This window comes from Vombatus ursinus, unplaced genomic scaffold (genome assembly GCF_900497805.2).
Source record: "Vombatus ursinus unplaced genomic scaffold, bare-nosed wombat genome assembly UNPS02014863.1, whole genome shotgun sequence".
Taxonomy (NCBI): Eukaryota; Metazoa; Chordata; class Mammalia; order Diprotodontia; family Vombatidae; genus Vombatus; species Vombatus ursinus.
Genome location: NW_020954641.1, coordinates 31,261,694 through 31,289,626, shown reverse-complemented (window position 1 = coordinate 31,289,626; position 27,933 = coordinate 31,261,694). Strand labels below are relative to the sequence as shown.

The 27,933-nt window shown below is 40.7% G+C and overlaps 1 protein-coding gene across 1 annotated transcript in view; it reads left to right on the top strand.

The window, feature by feature from the left end:
* The window catches only part of ADAMTS2 (ADAM metallopeptidase with thrombospondin type 1 motif 2), a 451,457-nt gene that overhangs the window by 354,100 nt on the left and 69,424 nt on the right, over positions 1-27,933 (top strand). Inside the window, exons 6-8 of the mRNA XM_027841791.1 lie at positions 15,319-15,475; positions 25,544-25,649; positions 26,857-27,000. Coding sequence (XP_027697592.1) covers positions 15,319-15,475; positions 25,544-25,649; positions 26,857-27,000 — 407 coding nt within the window. The remainder of the gene's footprint in view (positions 1-15,318; positions 15,476-25,543; positions 25,650-26,856; positions 27,001-27,933) is intronic.

Sequence of the window (27,933 nt, the reverse complement as noted above, 5' to 3'; positions counted from 1 at the left end):
TGATAAATGGTAGCATATTTATTCCTACATGAACATAGTTGTGTGTTCACACCATACAAGGCATAAAACAGACTCTTTGCTAAAGTTGTTTGCTAGTGTCATGGAAGATGGCTTGCCCAAAGTCCAAATAAAAGAGAGAATGGTTATCCTGATGCTCCTGTTTGTGGATGTCAGTGTTCTGATGCTGTAGAATTCTGGTACATGATAAGACCTCCTTAATAATGTCTGCAAGTCACTCGAAAGAGATAGACTTAGTAATCCACTCAGAAAAAAGCAAGTAGATGAATATATAATTCATAGATTAAGCCGTGCAGTTGGATCATTGAGTTAGCCCACCTACACATGGATCTTGAACAAGTCATTGTAGATAGATGATGAGTTGGGCCCAGAATAAGAGGATAATGGACTGAATATCATTTAGGATTTTGTGCAGCACTTTCGACAATCCCCATTAGCTCCCAACCATGGAAGCCCACCTTTTAAATGGAATTGTCTTCCAAGGGATGATAGTACCATGGCTATAAATGAGGAAATACTGCAGCCTCAGAAAAATCAAAATTGTAGGTGGTCTGAAGGTTTATAAAAATACATGGTAGATGTCAGTGGGCTGCCGCCTATTACCAGGCATCCCTTGTATGGGACAAATGACATTAAAAACAATGACATGGAGAACTAGAAAAGGAGAAGGGTCATCCAGACAGCTAGAGTGAACACTAGCAGGTGGGTAGCCTGGCATTGCACTGCTATCCACAAAACATTAAAAGCAGCTGGAGGGGGCAGCTAGGTGGCACAGTGGATAGAGCACCAGCCCTGAAGTCAGGAGGACCTGAACTCAAATCCAGCCTCAGACCAAACACTTGACACGTACTAGCTGTGTGACCTTGGGCAAGTCACTTAACCCCAATTGCCTAAAAAAAAAAAGCAGCTAGAGAAGGCCTCCTGTCCACTCAATGGAGCTTCAGTGGAGTATTGCTGGGAAGATGATGAATAAGAAACCCACGTTTTTCACCAGGCTACACTCAGACTTACTTCATCATGCCCCAGAAACCTCTTCATCCTAAGAAGATCACTCCATCCCTGGAACTTACACCTCAGAAGTAACCTTCATTCCTGCATTCCCTCCTTCTTATCGGATGGTTCCTTCCAGAAACTCCATTTAAGGAGGGCACCCAAGTCAGGCACCTCCTCATTTTTTCACCAGGCTACACTTCTGTACTTTTCCATCATGCCCTTAACCTTGGGTACCCTCTTTTTCAGCCTACTTTTATATATTGTCTTCCCCCATTAGAATGTATGCTCCTTGAGGGAAAGGGCTGTCTTGCTTTTTGCTTATATACATCGTATTTCCAGTGCTTAGCACAGTGCCTGATTTGTAAGTGCTTAATAAATGCTTGTTGACTGACATACTCAGAGATATTTTGGATGTTATGTTATCTGCCCTAGTGGAGGAGGTACTCAGTTCTATAAGATTCACAGATCCACTGAAGTATCCAAGTATAAAAGCTGCAGCCTACTTTTTCTCAGTGGCCCAAGTTCTGCTCACTGGAGTTAGACTAAAATAAGACTAATCACTTTTCCACATAACATCCCTTCAAATACTTGAAGCAATTTGTCATGTCACCACTAATGTTTTCCTTTAGAAAAGACCAGGGAAACCAAATTCTGTGTACTTATAATGATCAGTCTTGGCCCCAAAAAGAGACAAGAAAATTCATCTTCTTCTTGCCCTTAGGGACATGGGAGATTATGGGTAAAGAACATTGCACACCCCAGTAAGACAGGGTCATTGTGCCCATTGATTTTGTTTAACTACTTTTTTTATGTTTTGTTTTTTGCTATGAGGGAAGGCTTTGGAGGTGGGAGTGTGGGTGAAGGTATGTATCTGGAAACATGACATAAAAACAAAATAAATCAATAAACCTTAATTTAAAATAAAAAAACAGCAAAAGACTAGGTCAGCTGTTGTTCATCAAGGAGGCCAAAGAAGTGTTCTGACTGAAGCCTGGTATCTATCAAGAAAGAAGGAAGGACTAATATCTGCCTGGGAAGCTTGCTTTTAAATAATTGGGGGGCAGGGTTCTCTTCAAATAGCTAATATAAGGATAGAACCATAAAACTTCTAAGGACACTAGATATTTAGTCTAATCCCTTTATTTTATTGATGTTGCCTAGAAAGTTCAAGTGACTTGCCCAAAGAAGAGCTCCAACATAGTTCTCTTTTAGTGTATTGTTTAATTCTTCACAGATCCATGATTTTTTTATTGAAGTGCCTTGGACAGTCTTTGTTGGTTGCTGTGGTAGAAAACTATCGAACCCTGCTGGGCGATCAGCAAAGTAGCGAGCTTCTCAGAACTTGGCTGGGTTAGTTCTTAGCCAACAAACTCATGGCCCTTACTGGGCCTGTCCTGGGAGCCTGTCCTGCTTGGTAAGATAGGCCAGAGCTTACATTCTGCTGGGATACCTTTCAAGAATCCAGTGTCATTTCTGTGCAAGGGCAAGGCCACAGAAGGAGCATTTTATATTGTGGTTCTATTATATTTGTTTTAATATTGTTTATATTTAATATATTTTATATTTTTATATTTATTATATTTTATGTTGTGGTTAAATTATGTGGTTTTATGTTTGTTCAATTTTTTAAGTGGGAAATATATAAGGCTAGCTCATATATAAAATGAGAATCTTGGATTTAATGGTCTCTAAGATCCCTTCTAGTTCTAGGTCTGATCCTCTGATCTTAGGACCCATTAGGAGGGGCCCTTGAGTAGAGGAGCATTTAGTCATTGATATTGAAGCTCCTGGAGGTTTTTTCCCTTGTTGTTCCACTGTTTCAGTAGTGTCCAACTCTTTGTGACCCCATTTTGGGTTTTCTTGGAAGAGTTACTGGAATGGTTTGTCATTTCCCTCTCCAGCTCATTTTACTGAAAAATGAATGAAAACTGAAAGCATAAGTGATTGTGAATTATAATGATGGTCTCTGATTGTGAAACATATTCTTTCTTCTTAATAGAGAAGTTGAGGACTATGGATGAGGATTGTGGTGAATTTTCTGTTTCTCTTGATTTGACTTAAGTGTTTGCCTTTGTTACAAATTAGTAGGTAAGGGGATTAAGTAAAAAAATTATTCTTTTTATATTTATTTATTTTATTTTTAATTTATGGAATAAAACAAGCATTTCCATAACATAGTATAATAAAAAAGATAATTGCATATGAAACTGCAAATCTCCTATGTACAACTTGCTATTCTTTTTAAATATATAATAAAGTTATCATGTAAATTTCCTTTTATTCCCTTTTTTTCTTCCCTCCCCCCCACCCTAGAGATGGCTACCATTAAACACAAATAGGTATATGTGTATATATACGTATACATGTATACACAAACATATATACATATATAAACACATGTATATGTGTAAAATTATTATATGTATGTATATATACTTCTATTCATCAATTCTTTCTCTGGAGGCACATAGTGTCTTTCTTCATACATCCTTTATAGTTAATTTGGATATTTGTAATAGCCAAAATGACTTATTCACTCAAAGTCATTCTTAAAACAATATTGCTGTTACTGTATACAATGTTCTGTGGGTTCTGCTCATTTTGCTCATTATTTCATGCAAGTCTTTCCATGTTTTTCCAAGATCATTGAGTTTATCATTTCTTATAACACAGTAGTATTCCATCACAATCATGTACCACAACTTGTTTAGCCATTCCCCAATTGATGGGCATCCCTGCAATTTCCAATTCTTTGACACCACAAAGAGAGCTGCTGTAAATATTTTAAAACATATGGGTTCTTTTCGTTTTTCCCTAATCATCTTTGGAAATAGATCTCATGTTGGTAATAATTCTGCTAGAAAAAACAAAATGCTTAGATAAAGCATTTATAAGAAAAAAAGTGATTTGAGTCCTAGATCAATTGGTCATTTTCTCTATTATTTACATAATCCAATTCAGTGTTTCCTATTCAGTTTGGGGAAGAGCAGCACTCCTAGATGTATATTATGTTGTCCTTTGTTCTGAGAAATATGTGGGATCAACCAGCTTTTGTGGACAAAAACAGAGCTCAAGATAGCAGGAGTACATAAAGCTGAGTGCCATAAATTTAAAACAAGTATGTGATTTGAGATTCTGATATCTTCTACTGTAGCCCCTACAATAAAAAAAGTCAACACCATGACTAAGTCAAAAATTTTATGATAAGGACAACTGCCTCAGTTTCTTTATGTCGTAGTGATTTGAGTCCTCACCTTATTTTCCCACTAGACTATGAGGTTCCCGAGGATAGGAAACATCTTATTCATCTCTTTCTCCCTCTCAGCTCTGCATAAGGCTCTCTTCATAGTGTACATAGTATATTCAAGGTTTTGTGACTTCTTCAATGGGGACTCCCTCCATGACACAGCACACAGTGGTTCACCACATCTTAGTAGATAGGCTTCATGAGTTCCTGTGGCCCAAAATTTTACTAAATGGCAGCAAATTTTCTGGTTATGTGTTTTATCAAAGTTGAATCTCTTGTGACATGGTCTGTCTTTGGATCTGTACTTGAAGTCTTCCTAGCTTGGTAGAAACTGCCGGCAAGGCCCCTAAGAACCCAAGCTGGAATGATTAGAAAAGGACATTAGTCAAGGTGCTTGCTAATCCTTTACTGAATGATAGATACAGATATACAGAAAGTCCAACTGATAGGGTTGGTCCTCCTGATCCCATTTAAGGGTTGGGGCAGGTCAGATCGGAGGTGACAGTAACGGAGGGCCCTTAATGGTCAGGGTCATGATGTTAGTAGGATGGCTTCTTTGGGCTGGGGTAGACTTCACTAGGTAAAGGTGGCACAGTGGATAGAGCGCTGGTATCGGAGTCAGGAAGACTCATCTTCCTGAGTTCAAATCTGGCCTCTTACACTTACTAGCTGGGGTGGGATTTGAACTGAGTCTTGAAGGATTCCATGAGGCTGAAGTGAGGTGGGAGAGCATTCCATCCATGGGAAACAGCTGGTGAAAAGGCATGATATCAGGAGACAGAAAGTTTTGACTATCCTGGCTTCATCATGAGCCCTACCATTGGGAGCTAATCCTATTTCTCTTTTTCTTGAGTGAACTTCAGCTATGGAGAGCTCCCAAACATAGGTTACCTTTCCTTGCAAAATCAATATGATTGGTCTCCAGGAGACAAGGAGAGGGGACAGAACCCTGACAGAACATGGCAAGAAGAATAGTAGCCTAAGTACCATACACCCTTTTACCCACCACAAAGAGGAGGTGGAGGAAGAAAAGGATCAGTCAGAAGGAAAAAGAGGTTCATTAGTATGCTTAAGTATAGATGGACTGGCCACCCCAAGTTGAGCAGCGAATTTTTGGACATTGAAAGCAGGATATTTCCTTTGAGAAGCCCTTCTGAATAGATTTTGGTTTAACACATTTTCTGTTTCTATAAAAAGTAGCACATTCATCTAGATATACTGTCAAACCGCACTAGCACAGGGAGGGAGTGTCCAGCAGGAATTAGATTATTGAAAAGAAATTCCATTTGTAACTTGTTTATAAGCTAAGTTATAAATCACTCCTGATAAGAAAATGAGTTGTTACTAAAAAAAATCATATGGGTTTACATTATATTAATAAAGATTAAAACTATACTAAGACTTCTGGGACACTGTATAATATATCACCACTTCAGGGATTCATAATTTTCACTAACACAGAAATAACTCCTCCATGACTTAGTAAGTGGTTTCATGAATTTCTGTCTCACTCTCTCCTAAAAAAAATCATTGCATCATCATCATCATCATAGCTCACATTTATATAGAGTTTTAAGGTTAATAAAGCACTTTATAAGTATTACATGGTTTCATCTTTACAACAACACTGTGCAGTAGGCACTATGATTACCCCTATTTTATAGCTGAGGAAAGTAAATCTGAGACAGATTAAATGAGTCATCCAGGGTCATAATACTTTTGTCCAAGGTCAGATTTGAACTCAGGTTTTCCTGACTTCAAGTTGACATGACTCTATCCACTTAACCACCTAGCCAGCCTATTTGTGATGAGCCTTTCTACATTTACCTAGGCTGTTTGCAAATGATAGATGCATTCTTCCTCACCAGGCCTGTATAAGCTTCTATCCTGCAAGCATAGTCTCTAAAAAACAGTGGTTACTTCCACACCATGACAAGTTATCACAGGAAGGCTTTCGGAGAGATATTTGTAAATGAGATCTGAAAGTTTGCAAAGGAAAAACAATTTCTAAGATTTTATGTCATAATTCAATAATATCTATATTGATTGAGTACCTGTTGTATGCTGAGTCGAAGTGAAGTCACAGATGCACCAGTCATTCATGCCCCAAGGGTATCTCACAGTTTAGTGAAAAGAGGTAAGACTAGGTCATAACAGAGTACCACAATACAGGGAAGTGTATGGTAGGGACCATAAAATGTATGCATAACATGTACAAAGTACTCTGGGGGATGGAAGAAGGAAAAATCACACTCATTTTAAGGGGAATCTTGGAAAGATAAGAACTAGGCTCTAATGAAGAGTTTCTTAACCTAGAGTCTTTGAATTGTTATTTTTTTAAAATACTTTTTATAGGGCAGCTAGGTGATACATTGGATAGAGCACCAGGTTTGGAGTCAGGAAGGCATGAGTTCAAATCTGGCCTCAGACACTTACCAACTGTGGGACCCTGGGCAAGTCACTTACCCTGTTTGCCTCAGTTTCCTCATCTATAAAATAAGCTGGAGAAGGAAATGGCAAACCACTCCAGTATCTTTGCCAAGAAAAATCCCAAATGAGGTCACAAAGAGTCAGAAACAACTGAAAAATGACTGTACATATATATATATACATACATACATATCTTTCAATATAATTGGGTTAATTTCCTTTGCAATCCTATATAATCCCTGGCAGCTAGATGGCATAGAGGAAAGAGTGGTAGAGCTGCTATAAGGAGGACCTAAGTTCAAATGTAGCCTCAGACATTTACTAGCTGTGTGACCTTGGGCAAGTCACTTAATTTCTGTCTTCTTCAGTTTTCTCATCTATAAATTGGGGATAATAATAACATCTATGTCTCAGAGTTGTTGTAAGGAACAAATGAGATAATATTTATATTTACAAGATGTTTTATAACTCTTAAAGTGCTACATAAATGCTAGTTCTTTTCGTTGTTTGCATTTAAAAATGTTCTGAGGAGAGGTTCCATAGGTTTCATCAGACTACCAGAGGAATCCAGAGGAAATTTAAGGACCTAAGCTCTAAATGACAGCATATCTCTAAACAAATTTTAAAACTCTAAGATGTAAAGGTTTTTGCTTTCAATCAATGCATATTTTAGAACAAAATTTCTACATTTTTTTCCAATTGGAACATTTTCCTAATGTCCTGAAGTGACATTAGCTGTTTTTTAGGGCTCAAATGGACTGAGCTGAGATGGGGGGTGGGGAGATCCAGGATAGTAGAATAAGCACTGAACCCGAAGTCAGAGAACCTGAGTTCTAATTCCAGCTCTGCCTCTTACTACCTGTGTGATATTGGGCAAACCAATTTTCTGAGCCGTTTTTCTCATCTGTAAAATGAGGCAGCAACTGAGTGGCATAGAGGATAGAGTCCTGGCTTGGAGTCAGGAAGACCTGAGTTCAAATCCAGCCTCAGGCACTTACTAGTTGTGAGATCCTGGACAAATCATTTAAGCCTATTTGCCTCAGTTTCCTCATCTGTAAAATGAACTGGAGAAGGAAATAGTAAACCACTCCAGTATCTTTGGCAAGAAAACCCCAAAAAGGGGTCAGATATGACTGAAAATGATTGAACAATAACATAAAATCACAAATTATGAATACCTTTCTCTGGTTGAATCAGAAGGAGGAAATGCCATTGACTAAGTAAAAATTAGCCATTCCTCCTGCAAACGCCTTTAAAATTTTAAGTTGCTAGTTCTGAGCCACAAATGGAGAAAGAGCCCAGCTCCTGAGAGTGAATTTTTCTAAGGGAAGTAGGGTGCTGGGGAGGGGGGACCATGGTTTCTGGCAGCAGAGCTGCTTGCCCATCCAGAAGTTGGAAAGCCAGTTCAGGAAAGCTAAAGGCACAGTTGAGGGAGAAGAGAAACATACTCTCCAAACAGACATGGATACAGAGACGTAGTGTTCAAGTGGCTTCAAAAAGTAGGACATCTGGCAGCAAAGAAGAGTCAGCTACGGACTAGAGAGAGCTCATCCTGGCATTCAAGAGTCACTTGGCAGAAAGAAACGGACCATGGGTGCCTGACTGAATGGCCCTCCCAAAGAGATGTTATACTTAAGGGGGAGAGTTATAAAGACCCTACTAGGACAAAAAGGATATTGGGTCTCTGAAGCACAGGTATTGGGAATTGCTTTAGCTAAATGTCTTCCCATGTATGTGCTTCACTACCACTGTAGTTCATGTTCATTTTTATCATGCCTACTATATATATTTGCAGGAGGGTTAACCCCAGATTTATGGGGGGAGGAATGTTTTGTCACTATTCTTTTACCATGCCATTTAAGTAAATGCCTTTGCAGTGAGCTAATTGTGTCTATTAGATGATTAATAAAGATAAGCACATTGGAGAGGGCTTGTGAATTGTAGTAGGAGTGGTAGTGGTAGTAGTAGTAGTAGTACTAGTAGTAGTAGTGGTATTAGCAGTAGTAGTTGTAGTAGGAGGAGGAGGAGGAGTGACATACAGGGTACCCTTGAACCTGAGTGTAAGAGCTCAGGGGATCCATCCCCAGAATGTGAGTGAAAATTGGAGAAGTAGCCCAAAGACAGGCCCAGAAAAATTAAGTGAATTGCCTATGATCCCTAAGTTTCAAAGATGGAATTTGATCCAAGGTTTTGCCAACTCCAAGTCTACCAAGCAATGCTATCTAGACTCAAAACAGAGGAATTCATCTGGTTAAAGTTGAATACTAATTAAATGGGGGAAATGTGTATGAGTTTGAAAGACTGTGATCAAGGTGTTGCATGAAATATCTGGGATTTGCTTCACCTGAAGAACACCGTATTGCTTTCCCCTCTTCCTATCAACACACCTGTTAAGAAAAACTCTGCTTTCCTTCAGAGATGTTGTTGTGTAACAGAACTTCTACTGCATTTGTGGCATGAGAAATTTGCCAGCTGGTTGTCAACAGGGGCTGTCTGCCCCTTTCTTCCCCTCCCCTCTCAGGGATCTGTGTGGGTGTTTCTGTTCTACAGGCCCATGAGCACATGACAGATTGCTCACATTCAGAAGCATATCAAAATCACTACAGAGCCAAACATGAGACCCATATGTTATTCAAATGGCTGATGGGGGAAATAGATGTTTTCTTCACTGCCAGACCCCATTGGGTCCCACCTAAAAATTCCACCAGCTTTTTTTCCTCTATCTTCTAGCAGAGTTTTGTGCTCCAGACTTGGAGAATATGATTGCTGATCCCCTCCATACAAAGGAAGCTGTTGAGTCATAGGTCATGTCAGGCAGTTGATGATTCCTAGGAAAGGAACTTTCATTGCCCAAGACATAGCTTTGGGATTCCCAATTTACTTTCTGTTTACTAGAGGCTTCATCTGCCATCCACACCCAAAGGAATCTCTGATCTAAAACAGATTGCCTGGCAGAAATTGGTCCTTGACTGCCCCCACCATCAGTTCCTTTCTCACTCTGGATCTCACTCTTTACTTTGGGAATATCTTGTATTTTCCCACTTGAGTGATTTTGCTCATGCTCTCTCTTTTGTTGGGAATTCCTTTCTTCCTAATCTTCAAAGCACAATTTGACCTCTGTTATCTCCCAGAAGCTTTCCCTAATTCTTCCTTTTCTATAATTCTCTGCTTCTACGTTTCTTTTGGCCCTTACTTCTTTCCATCTTTTACTATAGCTAAATGGATTCTCTCCACTATATGAGGCTCTCCCTCAGGACAGGAACTTATCCATTCCCAAAATAGGGAGACCCCAGCCTGGCATTTAAAGCCCTTCACAAGATGGCACCTCTCTACCTTTCCAGTTGTTTCATACTCCTACCCTTCCCCAAGAGCACTTAGGTAGAGTGCCAGGCCTGGAGTCAGGTAGACTCATCTTCCTGAGTTCAAATCTGGCCTCAGACACTTAATAGCTGTGTGACCCTTGGCAAGTCACTTAACCCTGTTTGCCTCAGTTTCCCCATCTGTAAAATGAACTAGAGAAGGAAATAGCAAACCATTCCAGTATCTCCAACCAAGAAAACCCCAAATGGGGTCACTGAGAGTCCAACATCACTGAAACAATTAAATAACAACAACACCCTTCCCAAACTCTATTCTAGTTCACCTGACTCGAGACCTATGCACCATTCATGACATTTCCTATTCTGCCTTCATGCCTTTGAGTTGGTGGTCACTGCAGTAGGAATGTCCTCATTTCTCAGCTCCAGCTCTTAGAATCCCTTGCTTGTTTCAGGCTCAGCTCATGTACCACCTTTTACCTAGGCCTGTCTGATCCCCCCGTTGTTAGTGTTCTCTTCCTATTGAAGTAACTTGATATAAGGTTGTCCAAACAAATCTCTTATCTCGCTTGTGTGGGTTGAATGCCCTGAGTACAATAGAATGTAAGCTTTGTCTCCTGGAGGCCTCCTATGGTTCCCACATACAGTTGTCGCTCGACAAAAATACATCAAATTGAATTGCATCATTCAGAATATCTTTCTCTCCCACGCCCCCGTGGTATTTGGTACCGGGTTCTTGCCTATAGCAACATGGAGAGTTGAAATAGCATTGAATTTGTAGTCAGGAGCCTGGGTTCAAATTCTGACTCTCTGATACTACCTTCTCTCAGCCTTAGCTACCTTATCTGCAAGATGGCAAGAACAGGATTTCCAGGCATAAGGGATCCCTTAGAGATCATTTAATCAGGCCCCTTCATTTTACATATATGGAAATGGAGGCCCAAAGAGGACCTTCCCCAATGTCACATGCAGTAAGGGACAGAACAAGGATTTAAATCCAAGACCTCTGATTCTAAATCCAGTGTTCATTCAAATGCATCATCCTGCCTCACATGATAATTAATACCTGCACTTTCTACCTCACAAGGTTGTTGTGAGGGTCAAATAAGATAATTTAGGCTATCCTATAACTTAAAACTGCACTAAGACTTTAGGGACAAGCTGTATTGTATAAGCACTTTGTATAAACTGTAACGCACTATAGAAATGCTAGATACTGTTACTGTTGTTAACAGGCCTCGGTAAATGTTCCTTGATCTTAAACAAATTCCTGTCCAGCACAGGGGTCAGGGGAGGAACATATTTAATTCTGAAGGCATTTTTAATGAAACCAAGCCAAAGCCAAAATGATAGGTTGTTTGGTGTCAAAGGCTTTAGGACTGGAGGGAACTTAAAGGGTCATCTAGTCAGACCTTTCTGTTTTACAGAGAAGGAAACTGAGGTCCTTTCAGGTCATAGGATCCAAGATCTAGAGCCAGAATTGGCATGAGAGACCATCTAATGCAACCTCCTCGTTTTATATATGGGGAAACTGAGGCCCAGGGAGATTAAATGCCTTGTCCAAAGTTACACAAGCAATAAATGTTAGGGGTGGGATTTAAACCCAGGTCCTCTCACTCCAGAGACGATGTTGTCTCCTCATGTAGTTTATTGTCCATTTTGTATATTTGATCATTTCCCATGAAGTGAATTGAAGAATTCCTTCTTAACCAGCTCACTTATTTATCAGTTCATGTATTATTCATTCATGAGTGCTTGGGTTTAAATATAGTTCAGAAAGTATAAATAGTGATATTTTGTATTTATAACCTGGAACCAATCTGAATTCTGTCAGAAAACTTGTCTCACTCAGATTCCCCAAGTCCCCAAGTAGTTCTGTTGCAGACTCCTTGACCACATATTCCACTGGGGCAGCATTACCAGGAAGACGGAGATACTATTCAGAACCAGACTATATTGAGAATTGCCATATGACCTCCTTAAAATACAAAGTGATTGAATGAGTGTCCCAAGTAGGGCCTCTGCCAGGCTCTCTAATAGGAGGATTTCAGAACAGAGTCACCAGAAATAATAGGTGTTGTAGTTATTTGGGGGAGAAAAGGAATAGGAGGAAGAGATCACTGTGGGCTAGGTTAGCCACGGGACTTGGTCTGGGCAGAGAAAGATGGATAGGATTCAAATCAATGGGAAAGAGTAGCCTAAACCACTGAAAATGGCGATAATAAAATGCAGAGATAATAACATGTATCCTGTCTTCTTCCTTACCCTACCCCTATTTTTCAGCTCTAACTCTGAAAACACTACTTAAATGCATTATTAGCTTTTACTTCACTGCTTTACTTTGTTATAAGAGACCTCTCATGAAGTGAGAGTGATCTGCAAATGAATATAATGTGAAAACAAAACATCAATAAAACTTTAAGTGAAAATTGGGAGATGGGAATGTGCAGACCATATTTGGAAGACAGCAATGAAGCCATTTCATGTATAAGAGTATTAGGTAAGTTAGAATCAAATTATGGCAGACCTTAAATTACAAGAGAGAGAGTTTGTATCTTTTTTTCCTAAAAGCAATAGGGAGGGGACAGCTAGGCAGCACAATGGATAGAGCACTGACCCTGGAGTCAGGAGGACCTGAGTTCAAATCCTGCTTTAGACCAAACACTTGACACTTACTAGCTGTGTGACCCTGGGCAAGTCACTTAACCCCAATTGCCTAAAAAAAAAAAGAAAGAAAGAAAGAAAAAGCAATAGGGAACAATGATGATTTTTGTACAGAGAAATAAAATAAAGCTGTGTGACAAAAGGTTTGTTGTTATTCAGTCATGTCTGATTCTTCATGACCTCATCTGGGGTTTTCCTGGCAAAGATACTGGAGTGGTTTGCCATTTCCTTCTCCAGCTTGTTTTACAGGTGAGGAAACTGAGGCAAACAAGGTTAAGTGACTTGCCCAAGGTCACACAGCTAGTAAGTGTCTGCGGCCAGATTTGAACTCAGGTCTTCCTGACTCTAGGCCTGGCACTCTATCCACTGCGCCACCTGACTGCCCTGAGACAAAAGGTTACTATGGTGGAATGAGGTGCATTGGAGGGGTAGAGACTGGATCAAGCAGACCAGTTAAGAGGTGACTTCTGTAGCAATCTAGGTGTCACATGCTGAGATTCTGTACTAACCATGTTAAAAATGGGAGCTGTGAGGAGGGGGTGACTAGAAGAAATATTTCAAAGACATAGTGAACCCTGTGTGACACTGTTAAAGGTTTGACATTCTGAATTTGAGGTGCTTGTCTTAGAGAAAACTGGTTTGAGAGAGAAGTCTAGGCTCAAGTTGGTAGGTTTGGGAAGAGGTGGAAAATTTATTAGACCCTTTCCAACGACCACTAGTGGGGATCAGCTCCTACCATAGATGCTCAGTATAAGCCTTGATCGGGGGGAGGATGGAGGATATGGGGGCTAAAGATAAAAAGCCTAGTACAGGAATAGAGAAACTTGAAATCCTGGGAGAAGCCCAAAAAGAGGAGGACAGTGACAGGGGAGGTAGAGTTTCCTTATATGTCAAGTGAAAAGACTAGTTCTAAGGTCCTTTCCATCTCTGATATTCTAAGGTCCCCTCTATCTCTGAATTTCTGTTTTCTATTTTGCTATATACTCAATAACCTGAAAGTTGGGCTAGGATTTTTTAGAATTCAAAACAAAGCACAGTAGTGTTACAAGAAATGATGAGCTTGTTGATTGTAGAAAAACATGGATAGACTTGCACGAAATAATGTAGAGTGAAATGAGCAGAACCAAGAGAACGGTGTATATAGTAACAGCAATATTGTTTTAAAAACAACTTTGAACAACTCAGTCATTTCAACTATTATAAATACCCAAATTAACTGCAAAGAACATACGAAGGAAGATGCTATGCATCCAGAGAAAGAACTGATAAATAGAGGTATCTATAGAATAAATTTACATATATATATACCTACTTGTGTCCAATGGTAGCCATCTCTAGGGCTGGGGCTGGGGATGGGGTGGAGTGAGGGAGGGAGGGAAGAAAAAAAGGAAAAAAAGCTACATGATAACTTTATTATGCATTTAGAAGAAATAACAAGTTATATGTAATAGATTTGCAGTTTCAGGTAGAAACATTTTTTACTCTACTATGTTATGGAAATGCTTGTATTATTTCATAAATTAAAAATAAAATTAAAAAGTTCAAAACAAAGAATGTCAGAGTTGCAAGAACTTCAGAACATGACAAAATTTCTCTAACTTCTGTGTTCCATAGCCTAAGATCTCTTCCAGTTATTCCATTAAGTTCTATGTTCTAAGGTCCTTTTATGATTCTGATGTTTTCTATGTTCTAAGGAGGCTTTCAGCTCTCACATTCTATGTCTGAGAATCCTTCCATCCTTGGCCTTCTATACGCTAAGGCATATAGTTCTTTGACTTCACTCCATTCACAGTTTTGCTATTTCTTAAGGAGATTTTGGTCTGAGTGATTTCACTGGTACCTACGAAGCTCTTTATCAGCCTTGTTTCATCAGCAAATATTCTAAAGCACGAGTTCTTAACCTTGGGGCTCTGAACCTTTTTAAAAGAAAATATTGTTGCTAACTGTATTTTAATATAATTGTGTTGTTGGTTTTTGTTTTTTTTTTGCCATTCTATGTTTTTTTTTATTTTATGTGTTTAAAAATGCTATTGTTAAGAAAGGTTCCATTGGCTTCATCAGACTGCCAAAGGAGTTCATGAGATGAAAAAAAAAGTTAAGAATCCCTGTTGTGAAAGATCTTGTTGACATTGCGTCCCACAAACCTAACATACGTGAGCCATGTTTTGCTATTGCTCAAAAAAGCAAAAACTGTCCCTGTGTGTAGAAGTGGGAATGCGAGTCAGTTCTATGTGTAGTACTTAGCGTATTGTAGAGATTCAGGGCTGGCTGTAGAGCACACAGAAATGCTTTGGTGGTCATTGGGCACCCAAGGAAACAGTGATGGTCAGACATGGTCAGAGTAGCAGAGCATTGCTATGCATAGATGACATGATGGTATCGTGCCAGATATTGATCACACAGAGATAAAATATGTGGCAGAAATGTCCTAGAAGCAGTGCCAAGTATAGATCACATAGAAATCAGTACTTGGCACTGTCTGGGACAAATTTGTCCCTAACTCATGGGGCTGGCATGAAGTTAGAAATATCACATAATAATATTACTATTGCACTCTCTCCTCTCCTCTTCTCCCTCTTTACTCCTTTTCTTTCCTCTCCTTTTTTTCTCATATCTTCTTCCCTCTTCTCCTCTCTCCATTCTTTTTAGTCCATGAGCCTCATAGAGATCGGGAACCCTTCCCAGAGCTTGGAGAACGTGTGTCACTGGGCCTTTCTCCAACGGAAATCAGATACAAGCCAGGCGGAGTCTCACGACCATGCCATCTTTCTCACCAGACAGGACTTTGGCCCATCAGGGATGCAAGGTGAGCTGTCCTGCCTGTTGCTCCTGGGCTGCCTGGGTAGATGGGGAGGGATGCCTCTGCTGCTTCCTGTCTGGTTTCATCTTCTCCTGTGCTGGGACTGGGGCAGGGGATATGCCAAGGGAACACTACCCAGTCACATAGCTTAATCCCTACAGTAGATCGTGTAGGACCCTGACTTTTGCACCACTCTAGACACAGACCACTTGGACATCCATCCCAGGACTTAGGATAGTGCTTTGTATATAGTAAGAGCTTAATAAATCCTTTTTCATTCATTTATCATTCTCAGGGAAACCTATAGCTGTGCCCTTCTTAAACTCTGCCTATCTGACCACACTAGCTGGTAAACTGGCATCCTTTCAGCCCTCATAGCTTCATTATTTTTTCATTCCATTGTTTTTCATTCCAAAATTTTCAAATTGCCATCATGGATGTCCTCAGTCCTTGAGCATCTATCCCCTTTTCTCTATCCATTGCCCAATGTAAAGATGAGGCTCCTCTAAAGGATAAATAATTTTAAAAGAAAGAGTAAATTAAGCTAATAGCATAGACAAGGGTCCAAGAAAACGGAGTGTTCACCTTGTCATTCACCAGTTGGATTGGCTGAAGCTCAACTTTGCAACCTAAGACTCAATGTTGGCTTTATCCCCTCTAGACTTCGGCTCTGAGTACCATGGGTAGACCCACTGCATGAAGCCTCTCCCCTTTAACACTATGGCAAAAACTCACATTTCCTTGCTATATGGACCCTGGCACTGCCCATCTTTGGATTTCCTCCCATTAACTCACTGATGCAGTTGTGAAAAGTCCCATGACCCTGGCCAGTCAGGAAGGGACACCTTTCTTTTTCCCCAGCTCTGTCCCCTGCCCTCCCTCATATGATCATTTCATCAGTAATTATATGATTGAACACCATTCCCACCAGAGTCTTCACAAAAATATTCCACCTAGCGTAGATAAATTACATGTTATGCTCATAGCCAATCTTTCCTATGTTCACAAAGAAAATTTCCTCGTAATTGATTTTTTTCTTGTGAACCCATACTGTTTTACCCAATTCCCCAAATCCTCTACCGGTAGCCAGTCTGGTGGTGATGAGGCTCTTTAAACTTGGCTTGACTGGTTTGGGGGTGGCACATGTACAGTCCATTGCCAACTGGTATTCATAAGTTTTTCCGGCTTGGTATGGGACCTGTCAGAGTCACTGCCAGGGCATCATCACCAGAGTGACTCCAATAGCATGATGTGAACTCAGAGTAAGACTGCAGTGAAGTTAAAATTTGGCAAGAAGAAATCTAGCATGTTGGGTGCAATCTAAGAAGCTTGAGGTTGTCAGAAGCTCCAGAGGCCATTTAGTCCAATTGAAACCTGAAAAAGAATCCCTTCCTCTACACATACCTACCTGGCAAGTAGTCATCTAACCTTTACCTAAAGACTTCCAGTGAAGGAGAACCCACTACCTTCCAATTAATTTCTCTTTGGGAAAACTCTAATCATTAGGATTTGCTTTTTTTTTTAATTTATGTGTGTTTCTTTTACATTACAGACATTTATAGATGAATCCTCCATGAAAGGCCTCATGTAACCAAGTAAAAGAATTAAGTAAAACTACTAATAATACAGTGCACTTCACCCTGTTTGCCTCAGTTTCCTCATCTGTCAAATGAGCTGGAGAAGGCAATGGCAAACCACTCCAGTATCTTTGCCAAGAAAACCTCAAATAGGGTCACGAAGAGTCAGTCATGACTGAACAACAACAACAAAAATAATAATGATCTCATCTGAAAGTACTTACAGCATGTCACAACTGTAGCACACAACACCTCCCTCATTTCTCTGTTTAAAAAGACAAAGAATAGGAATCTATCTTCTCTCCCTCCTAACAAGCTTCCATCTACATCACTACACCTTCTTCCCTCTATTCCTCTCACTTTTGCTATCCTTGACCAAGCATGAAAAGTCTGACCCATCTCCCACATGACAAACTTTCAACTCCTTGAAGGTAGCCAGATTTCTTGTTTCCTCTGAGTTTTCTATAGAGAATTTTTGGAAAGACATAGATAGGAATTCTATGAGATGAAAAGGTGTGGATTGTCCTAGTGGACCACTGACCACAACAAGGTACTCATGAATCTACTCCAGAACCTCTTTTTGTAATATCAAATCCAGATAATGTTGACCCTTGGTGACAGGGTTGATGAGTGCTATTGACTTTTCTGCTCCCCCTAAATCCAAGCCTTTTCTTGATTGTAAGTCAGCATGGCAGAGTGGAAAGAGCTCTGAACCTATCAGGAAAACCTATCTGCCTTTACCACTTAGTAACCATGTGACCTTAGCCAAGTCACCTAACCTCTGTGAGCTTCAGTTTCCCCACCAGTAAAATGGGGATAATAATACCAAGTAGTACTTGCCTCGCAGGTTCTTGTGAGATGATGTTGTTGTTGTCCACTACTAAAATGTATATAAAATGCTTTGCAAAACTTAAGGTGGTGGTGCTGGTGGTGGTAGCTGTTGTCATTGAGTTGTTTCAGTCATGTCCAACTCTTTGTGACTCCATTTGGGGTTTGCCATCTCCTTCTGCAGCTCATTTTTACAGATGAAGAAACTGAGGTAAACAGAAGTGACTTGGCCAGAGTCACACAACTAGGAAGTGTCTGAGGCTGGATTTGAACTGAAGAAGATGAATCTTCCTGACTCCAGGCTCAGCACTCTATCCATTGTGCCACCTAGCTGCCCCAAAACTTAAAGAGCTATGTAAAACTCATCCAAGAGCATCATCTTTAGTATGATAATTTAAAACCATTCTTTGATCCATTTGTGACTACCTCCACTGCTCTATGTATTAGCCTATAAGGCCATGTGGTATAATAGACCATAGTAGACTCGTTTCCCTAAACTCCATATTCCTTGTTCTTTTTCTATTTCATCCCCAGCAAAAAGGCATCTTTATGCTGTGAATCAGGTGCCAGCACTGAATAGTAGATTTTGGAATTGAAAGGGATCTCAGAGGCCATCAGGTTCAATCTAAATAGAAATTCCCTCTACAATATTCCTGATCAGTGGGATATATCCTTGGCTTAAAGATTGCCAGTGATGGGGAGCTCATTACCTCCCAAAGAAAACCCATTCTGTTTTTTGATATAATGATGATAATAGCTAACCTTTATGTAGCCCTTTAATGTTTGCAAAGTGCTGTACATACATTATCTCATTTCATGCCCATGACCATACTATGAGGTTGGTGTTCTTATTATGCCCATTTAAAAGACAAATGAGGAAACTAAAGTTGAGAGAGAGGAGGTCAAGTGACTTGTTCACCTACCTAGTAAATATAAGAGGCAGGATTTGAACTGAGGTCTTCCTGACTCTTAAGTCCAGCATTCTAACAACCTAGCTTCCTCTAATGGCTAGAAAGCCCTCCTTTCTCTCCAGCTGAAAATTATACCTTCACAACTTCTCTGCACTGCTCATAGCCATGCCTTGTAGATCCAAGCAGAACGAGATTGATCCCTCTACCACATGACAGTCCTTCAAATACTCTCTGAAATCAATGAATCAAAATTTATTAAGCACATATTATGTGCCAGACACTGTGCTAAGTGCTTTATAATTATAATCTCATTCAATCCTCACAACAGCCTGGGGGCGGGGCATGAGAGGTTCTATTATTATCCTTATTTTACAGATGAGGAAGCTGAGGCAGGCAGAGATTAAGTAACTTGCCCAGAATCACACAACTAGGAAATGTCTGCAGTTGGATTTGAACTCAGATCTTCCTTGCTCCAAGTCCAGCACTTTATCCATAGTGCTGTACTTATGTGCTTGATTTTTTTAACTCCAATATAGGACTTTGCATTTATCTATTCATTGCATTAGTCTTATCACTTTAGATTTGTCCCAACATTACTCCCACCAAGGTATTTTTAGATCCTAATTCTGTCATCAGCATAATCATAGCTCACATTTATATAGTGGGTTAAACTTTATAAAATATTTTACATATGTCACCTCTTTCGGGACTCACAACAACGCTGTGAGAGGTATTCTCGTTATCCTATTTTACAGGTCAAGAAACTGAGGGTCAGAGAGGGTTAGGTCACTTATCCATGGTTACATAGACAGTAAGTTTCTGATATGGCCGTTGAACCTAAATCTTCCTTATTCTAGATTCAATATTCTTTCCACTCATCTGTGCTAACTTAATTAACTCTACCTTCCAGCTTCTGGGATAGTTAGGGGTTGAGAGCTGCCCTCAGGCGCCTCCCAGACTCAGTGTAAAACTCATTTTGGAGATTCGGTGTCAGTGATATCGTCTCCAGAAGTGCCAGACGAAGGCAGGCTTTTCCAGACCTTTCCGCCACTCCATAGGAGAATCTTTGTTCCTTGCCCTCTATTTCTACAAGCTGTCTAATTTAAAATTGTAAGACCATAAGCAGGGACTGTGAGTAATTCCGGGCACATAGAATGTGGCCATCATTCCAGGAATGATCACAGTTAATTGCCCAAGTCCCAGGGACACACCAGGAACAACTTGGGACCAGCCATGCCCTTCACTTCTGGCCATTAACAGAGATGTTCATCACTTGGGCACTAATGTGTTCATTTGGACACTAATTGCTTGACTGCTCAGTGTTTGTGTCCAGTAATCTCAGTTATCATTCACAAATTAGCAGAGCCAAAATCAGGCAGAACTACTAAAGATGCAAGGGGGTACGGGGGTAGAGATTTGAACAAATCAATAAAGGGCCTGCAACTCCAATTATCAAAGATTTGTCAGTAAAAAACTGTCAACTAAGAAAAGTCACCAAGTCCAACATACAGGGTCTTAGCTGGAAAAGGCCCTTAAAGATCACCTAGTCCAGCTTCTTAATTTTAGAGATGAGGACACTGAGGGCCAGAGAGGAAAACTTAATTTGTCCAAATTACATAGGTTATGAAAAGCAGACCCAAGATTCAAATTCAGATTCTAGATGGCACAGTGGATAGAAAGCTTGGCCTGGAGTCAGGAAGATCTGAGTTCAAATTTGACCTCTGTCATGTACTAGCTATGTGAACCTGGACAAGTCACTTCACCTCTGTTTGCCTCAGTTTCCTCATCTATAAAATGGGGATAATAATAGCACCTACCTCCCAGGGTTTTTGTAAGGATCAAGTGAGATAATAATTGTAAAGCCCTTAGCACATAGAAATTGTCATTTTTTAGTCAGTCTAACTCTTCATGATCCCATTTGGGGTTTCCTTGGCAAAGATACTGGAGTGGATTGCTGTTTTCTTCTCTAGTTCATTTTTACAGATGAGGAAACTGAGGCAAACAATTGAAGTGACTTGCCCAGGGTCACACAGCTAGTAAGCCTCTGAGGCTGGATTTAAACTCAAGAGGATGAGTTTTCTTGACTCCAGGCCTGGCACTCTATCTACTGTGCCATTTAACTGCCTAGCACATAGTAAGCATTATGTAAATGTTAGTTGTTTGTTGTTGTTGTTATGATTATGATTATGATTATGATTATTATTATTATTACAATCCTCTCATTCTAAATCCTGTATTCTGTCCTGTGCCACACTGCATCCATATGTGCAGGTGAGCATACACACATGCATATCCACAAACACACGCACACTCATCCCTACCAATCGATAAACAAGTATTTTAAGCTAAGTTATTACAGTATATGGAGCACCTAGGTGATACAGTGGATACAGCACCAAGCCTGGAGTCAGTAAGACTCATCTTCCTGAGTTCAAATCCATCCTCAGACAAGTACAAGCTGTGTGATCCTGGACAAGTCACTTCACCCTGTTTGCCTCAGTTTCCTCATCGGTAAAATGAGCTGGAGAAGGAGATGACAAACCACTCCAGTATCTCTGCCGAGAAAACCCCAAGTGGGGTTACAGAGAATCAGACACAACTGAAAAACAACTGAACAACAACTGCAGGACGGGGCAGATACTGTGCTAAGCAGTGAAGATACAAAGTAAGAAACATTAGAATGTAGACTTCTTGCCAACAAAGAGCTTACTTATTACATCCTAATGGGGGAGAAAACATACATAAATAGATACATGCAAGATACTTGCAGAGTAAAAACAAAGTGATCCTCATTCCATAGTAAACATCAAGCAAATACATTCTTTAATATATTTATATTAAGTGACTGATTTTATAGGGATGGAGGAGAAATGGCAATGCTTTGTCTGTCTTCCAAGTCGAGACTTCTCCCTTCATGCCAGAAGATAAATGAAATTTGCAAAACTGAATCTGCTTCTCATAAAGGGGCAGAAGGAAACATGGTCCCTCATGAACATTCTAGAGCCAAGGTCTCCCCTTGTCTTTTGAGGCAGCAGATCACATGGAATGTAGATGACTTAAGTGACCTACACCTCCTTCCACCATGTTTGCCCCAGGTAGGGTTCAAGATGGTATCATGTCTGTTATTGGCAAACTGACTTCTTCCCAGGATAGCGTAAGGGCCATTTATCCTGAATTGACCGGCCTCAGTGGGGCCACACACCCCCCTCCCCAGCACATACTGCCATGGACCAAATGAGGGAAGGACTTGGGAGCCCCAACCGCAGATCTGTTTCATGATTGCTTTTATTATTTACTATTAGTAGCAATAATGACACGTTCATAGAATGCTTTACATTTTACAAAGCACTTTTCCATTCAACAATATTGTAAGATATGGAATACTATCCCCATTTTACAAATAAAGACATTGAGACACACAGTTAGTAAGTGTCAGAGCTGGAATTCAAACCCAGGTCTGACTGCCAATTAGGGACTCACTGCACTGTACCACACAGATCCCTGGCAGTTCATTGTATCTGTTCGCGTGTTGTGTTTTTCTCATTTTTGAAATAGGGGTATAGAATGTGCAAAGAAGTTCATGAATGCACTGACTTTGGTCCCTGTGGGAAAGCAGAGTTATGATGCTTTGCTGTTTATATTAAGCACAAAAAGCTTACATGTGAGTGTTTGCCCACAGGAGGCCTATGGTTTCACCCCAACTAATGCCTTCCTCTGTGGGCTCTTGTGAGGATTCTCTGCTTACCTCAGAACTTTAAGGACCCATGACTCCACCATGGTGGACTCCAGATCCCAGTCTCCTTCACAGCTGTAGCAGGTGTAACGTGGCCCTGGCCTGGCCTGGCCTAGTGGGTAGTCTCCTGATTATAAACTTCTCAGGCCTTAGGCTAGGCCACAGGCTATCGACATAGTCCATCACCAGGTCATACTCAAAGTCTTTCTAATATGGACTTTAAGAGTTTGCTCTGTCCTGGCAGAGCATTTGAAAATCCAGAGTCACCTCCACTCTACAGGGGGTATCAGAAAAAGGATGGAAGCCTACCCTAGGAGTCGATGCCCTAAGGAAATAATTTGAAAGGAAAGAACAAAGTTGTGTTACAGTGATGTTCCTAACAGTGCTGTCTGATCCTGGGGGAAAAAAAAAACTAAAAATACTCCAGATGCTCCTGCACTACAAGACTTGTCAAAAAAATACTGGAATATTAGTACAATGGTGCTGTGAAAAATAAGAAAAGTGTGAACTGTGACAGTGCATGGAAATGTCTATAAGAAAAAATATTCTGTAGAAGATGTGGAGCCCAAGAGAGTTTATGATAATTATGAAATAATAATAACTCACATTTCAGCAGACTTTTGAAAGTCACTTTCCACAGTAGACTACATATTTGCCAATACACAGCTGACTGAAAGAGAGGTGGAGTGTGCAAGCTCCTATTGTGCTTATCATGGGACGGCTTTACAAACAGCATTACACTCATCAGAGAAAAACACCATCCCAAAGGTTCTCTTACAACAAGATGCCTCCTATGCATATGTTAAAAATTACAGGGGCAGCTAAGTGGCACATTGGATAGAACTACAGTCTTGGAGTCAGAAGGACCTGAGTTCAAATCCAGTCTCAGACACTTGACACTTACTAGCTGTGTGACCATGAGCAAGTCACTTAACCCTGATTGCCTCACCAAAAAGTAAAAAAGAAAAAAATTATACATGATTCCTTGAAAGATATTACAGAGATTATCCTGTTCAATAATCCTCTGATCATAAAATTAGGAGAGGCTTAAAGCAGGGAGGTACATGTGTGCCAAAGGTTTTTGCCACTGAATGGATCAGGGGCAGATTCCAACTCAGAGAGTCATTCCCTGTACTTGAAAAGACCCTCCAGAAACTCCAGTTTGCAGGTGACTTATTACATCAAATCTAAGAAGATGAGTCTGCTAGATGAGATCTTGTGGCCTAATCATCCACACAAGAAAAAACAAGTGGGTGAAGAATCCCTATCTTCCAGACTATGATAGACAGTTACATGGACAACCTCTAGAGTTTATCCATCTGGATATAATTTTGGACAGATGCTCAAATGGAAAATAGATTCGACCTAGAATTGAGCTGGAGGAGAGCAGGCTGAATTGCCTTTGGGAAATCACAGTTCTTTTAATGACCCAAAGCTTCTCACTAAAATAGAAGCCCATCTATTTGATACTGAAATTCACTAGATTGTATGGTAGCAAATTATGGAATATGACAGTCTCTGAAAAATTGAAGATGAATATCATTCACAAGACAGGAGAGGTACTTGATATGCCTTGGTGGCAATGTGTTATGAATAAGAAATTAGGAAAAAGAACCAGAGTACAGAGGATATCATCAAAGAAATTTGGGGGAAGAAAAGAAGATGGGCTGGTCATGAGAGTAAGAGATAAGTAATGGGGACCACCAACATCCTCCATTGGTGTCCACGTGGTGAGAAGAGAAGGTGGGGATGGCCCTTGTTGGGTGGAAAGGTTGTCACCAATTCGCCTCGTTTTTATGGCCAGCCCTCCCCAAAGCCCTGCTCATGCCTTGTGGCTTTCAGTGCTTTCCTGGATATAGTCCCAGTAAGGAGTAAGGTCAGGGTTTGCTGCTCCAGGTTACTTGTCTCCTCATTCTTTCCCACCTCATTGCTCTGTTGTGAGGTTCTCTTTGGTCAGTACTCCATCACTCTGTGGCCATTATTATCTATTTCTGGTCAGTATAACAGGTCTGTATGGTCAAGGTCCTACCTAGCCTTGGGCCTTCTTGTCACTGTTCTTATTCTGGTGTTGGTGCTCCATCTTCCTCTCATATTTCTCTTTATTTTCAAGAAATAATGTCACCGCTCAGTCAGCACGAAATAGCCAGAGCCAACATGTCTCCAGACTGTTTGAAACTTTGGAGACCTTTTAAACAGATTCAGTATACCTCGAGCCCATTGAAGACTTAATGTTCTCTCAACCTACTTCCTAAATACCTCCTCCCAGTCCAACACACACACCAAAGATTTCCTCTGGCAGCTATGGGATCCTTTTTACTTAGTCTACCTAACCAAAAAATTAACTCCTGCCTCAGTCATGTAATATAGCCTTATTTATCTCTTCCCTCTGCCAGCTCCTGAGTAGTATGCCTCCCATTCAGTTATTTTCAGTGCATGAAAAAGTGCTTATCCATGCCATTTGTGTCTGTCTACTCTCCATTCTTTCCCTCAGTGATTGAATCGGAACATGAAAACTTCCCCAGGATTATATAAATCTTGAGAAAGTACTGAAAATATTAGTGTCAAGAGGGGTAAAGTTGCCTGTGATATGTGAGGAGGGCAACCGTTTCCCTTGAAAGAGCTAAGATTCATGTCCATTATATAAGTCCATTTTATAGATGAGATTAATGCTTTTCTCTCCCATACTGGACACAATGCCAGCCTACAACATATACACACAACCTAATAATAAAGATCAGGAGAGAATCAGGAAAGATATAAGTAGTTTAGCTCCTGTGCATTTCTAGAGCTTGTGGCCACAGCTATGTCTCTTGCCAAGGTCCTCAGACAATGAGGGCCCCCCCAGCACAGCTGAAGTTCTAGGTAGGCCCGCCAGGATATTAGCACTTGGACAGCAGGTCCTGTCCCAAGCCTAGAAACTTAAACTTGGCATATCCACTCTGAGAGCTCACTCTCATTGAGCTTGGCACCTGCCCTGGGTCCCCTGGGAACCGAAATGGCTTTTGCTCCTTGCCCTCCCTCCCAGGCTATGCCCCGGTCACTGGAATGTGCCATCCCGTCCGCAGCTGTACCCTGAACCATGAAGATGGATTTTCTTCTGCCTTCGTGGTAGCCCATGAGACTGGTCATGTGTAAGTAGAGATCAGAGCTACTTTTTCCTTTTTGGTTTGGGAAAACATGAACCTAAAGAGCCATTTGAGGGGGGAAAGATCTAGGGAATCATTTGGGGAAATGAGGTTAGTCTAAGGCTGTGGTGTCAAACAGACAGCCTTCATGACATCTATTTACCTACTTGCCACTGAGGTCCTCTAGAAAGTTTATGAATAAATCAGTTCCAGAGGCTAAAATTTCCCATGGCATCTGATTGGAGAAAAATGTAGTTGGGGACCAAAACCTAAGAAGTAATCCCTTCAGGAAAGCACTCTTGGACACTGCGAGGATATTCATGGTACCAAGAACATATGCATTCATCCTCTACATTAGGAAGTCAGTGAGGAGGACAAGCAAGCAAGTATAGGACATTCTTTCCCTCTCATTTCTGTATAAAAAAAACCTCATCAGCATTGCCTCTATATCTTGGAGGGGAGGGGAACCACAGGCTATGTTGAGGTCTCTGATAAATTCAGGCTGATTGATCACACAGTCCTGGAAACTATAACAAGTAATCCAGATTACTTGTAGTATCGACGCTAATGAAGCCAAGATTCATTAGAAGTTGAGAGAACTTTGTTAGACAGAGTTCCACGAGAGCACTATGTCCTACTTTTCTGTGCATCTTCCCCCTCCCACCCTCATACCCAAAACAGGGTCTTGCGTATAATAGGAACTTGATAAATGTTTATTGGATTTTTATTAAAGTTGAGGGACTCACTGCTATAGCAATTCTCTAATTTCACTATTGAAATAGCAAAGTGGTAAAGTAATATATACTTGGAAATCAGATCATCACAAACCATTATAGAGAGAAAAGACCATCTAGTCCAATTTCTTCATTCTATAAATTAAAAAACTGGCATCCAAAGGAGTATGGGATCATAGAATTGGAAAGGCTGTTAGAGATTACGTGATCCAGTTCCCTCATTTTTTACAGATGAAGAAACTGAGTTTCAGAGAGGGGCCATGACTTGCCAGAGGTCTAACTGAGAGTAAATAGCATAACCAGGCTGCACCCTCTTCTGACCCCAAGTCCAGTGCTCTTTCCACCATATCATGCTTCTCCCTTTTTCAAGCAGCAATCCACTAAACGTATTAATCTCTAGTCCTGCGTTTTCTCTTTGTGAAAAGTAAAAATTACTTGGTCCCCATTCTGGGTCTCTCCTCTTCCTACCTTTGTTCCAGCTTAGGGATGGAGCATGATGGCCAGGGCAACAGATGTGGTGATGAGGTGAGGATGGGCAGCATCATGGCTCCCCTGGTCCAAGCTGCCTTCCATCGTTTCCACTGGTCCCGATGCAGCCAACAGGAGCTGAATCGCTACCTCCAGTGAGTTATTATAAATGATGATCTCTTTGTCTTTTCAACTGCTGTCCCTAAAAACTCCTGCACACTTGGAACTATAGCTATTTATAGAGGGTGTGAGTGACTAGGGGAAGCTCACACTGGCATAGCTGGCATCATGTTATTAGGACATGCTCATATTCTACTTGGGATTTGCATAATATATCTACTTTCCAAAAACCAGATAGAAAACCCACTTACTTAATATGAAGGTTTTCCCACCAAGTTGATCCCAGACCTTTATTGTCCAGAAATGATATACATTGTTCTCCATTATTTTACTCTCAGCCTCTAATGTGTTCATTCTTCTGAAGTGTGGGAATGATTTAACAATTTGCAAACTACATACATGTTTCCCCTTTCGATAGCCACTTCACATTTTCATCTGATTCCACAGCATCCCTTTTTTTTTCTGAAATTCCCCTGAGAAGCTCATGCATCCACCAGAGCCAAGGAGGCTGAGTATGACCCCTCCCCCCACCTCAGACAGAAGGGGGATGCATTGTTGAATCCTGGCAAGGAAACATTTCACAGATATGTGATGAGTAAAAGCTCCTTGAACATTGTGCCCTGTTTATCAAACCTTGATGATCCTGCGAAGACACACATATACATTCAAGGCATCCCCATTGCCACCATGTATGTCTGAGGACGTGCATTCTCTACAGATCATATGAGTTGGATGGATGAGGGCAGATATCTAAAATTTTCTCTCCTACCTCTGAAAATTATAGGGTAGGGAGCAGAAGGAACGATCCTTCTAGCAAGATGTGATTTTCTCTTTGCCCGGTCCACTGCAGACTTGGTTCTGATCCTAATGATTCCTGTCACAAGGCCTGGGGTCCCCTTGTTCCTAGATATAGCAGTGAGACCACAGCAGGTCCCAGATTCATCCTCCTTCCTTTCTATAGACTGAGA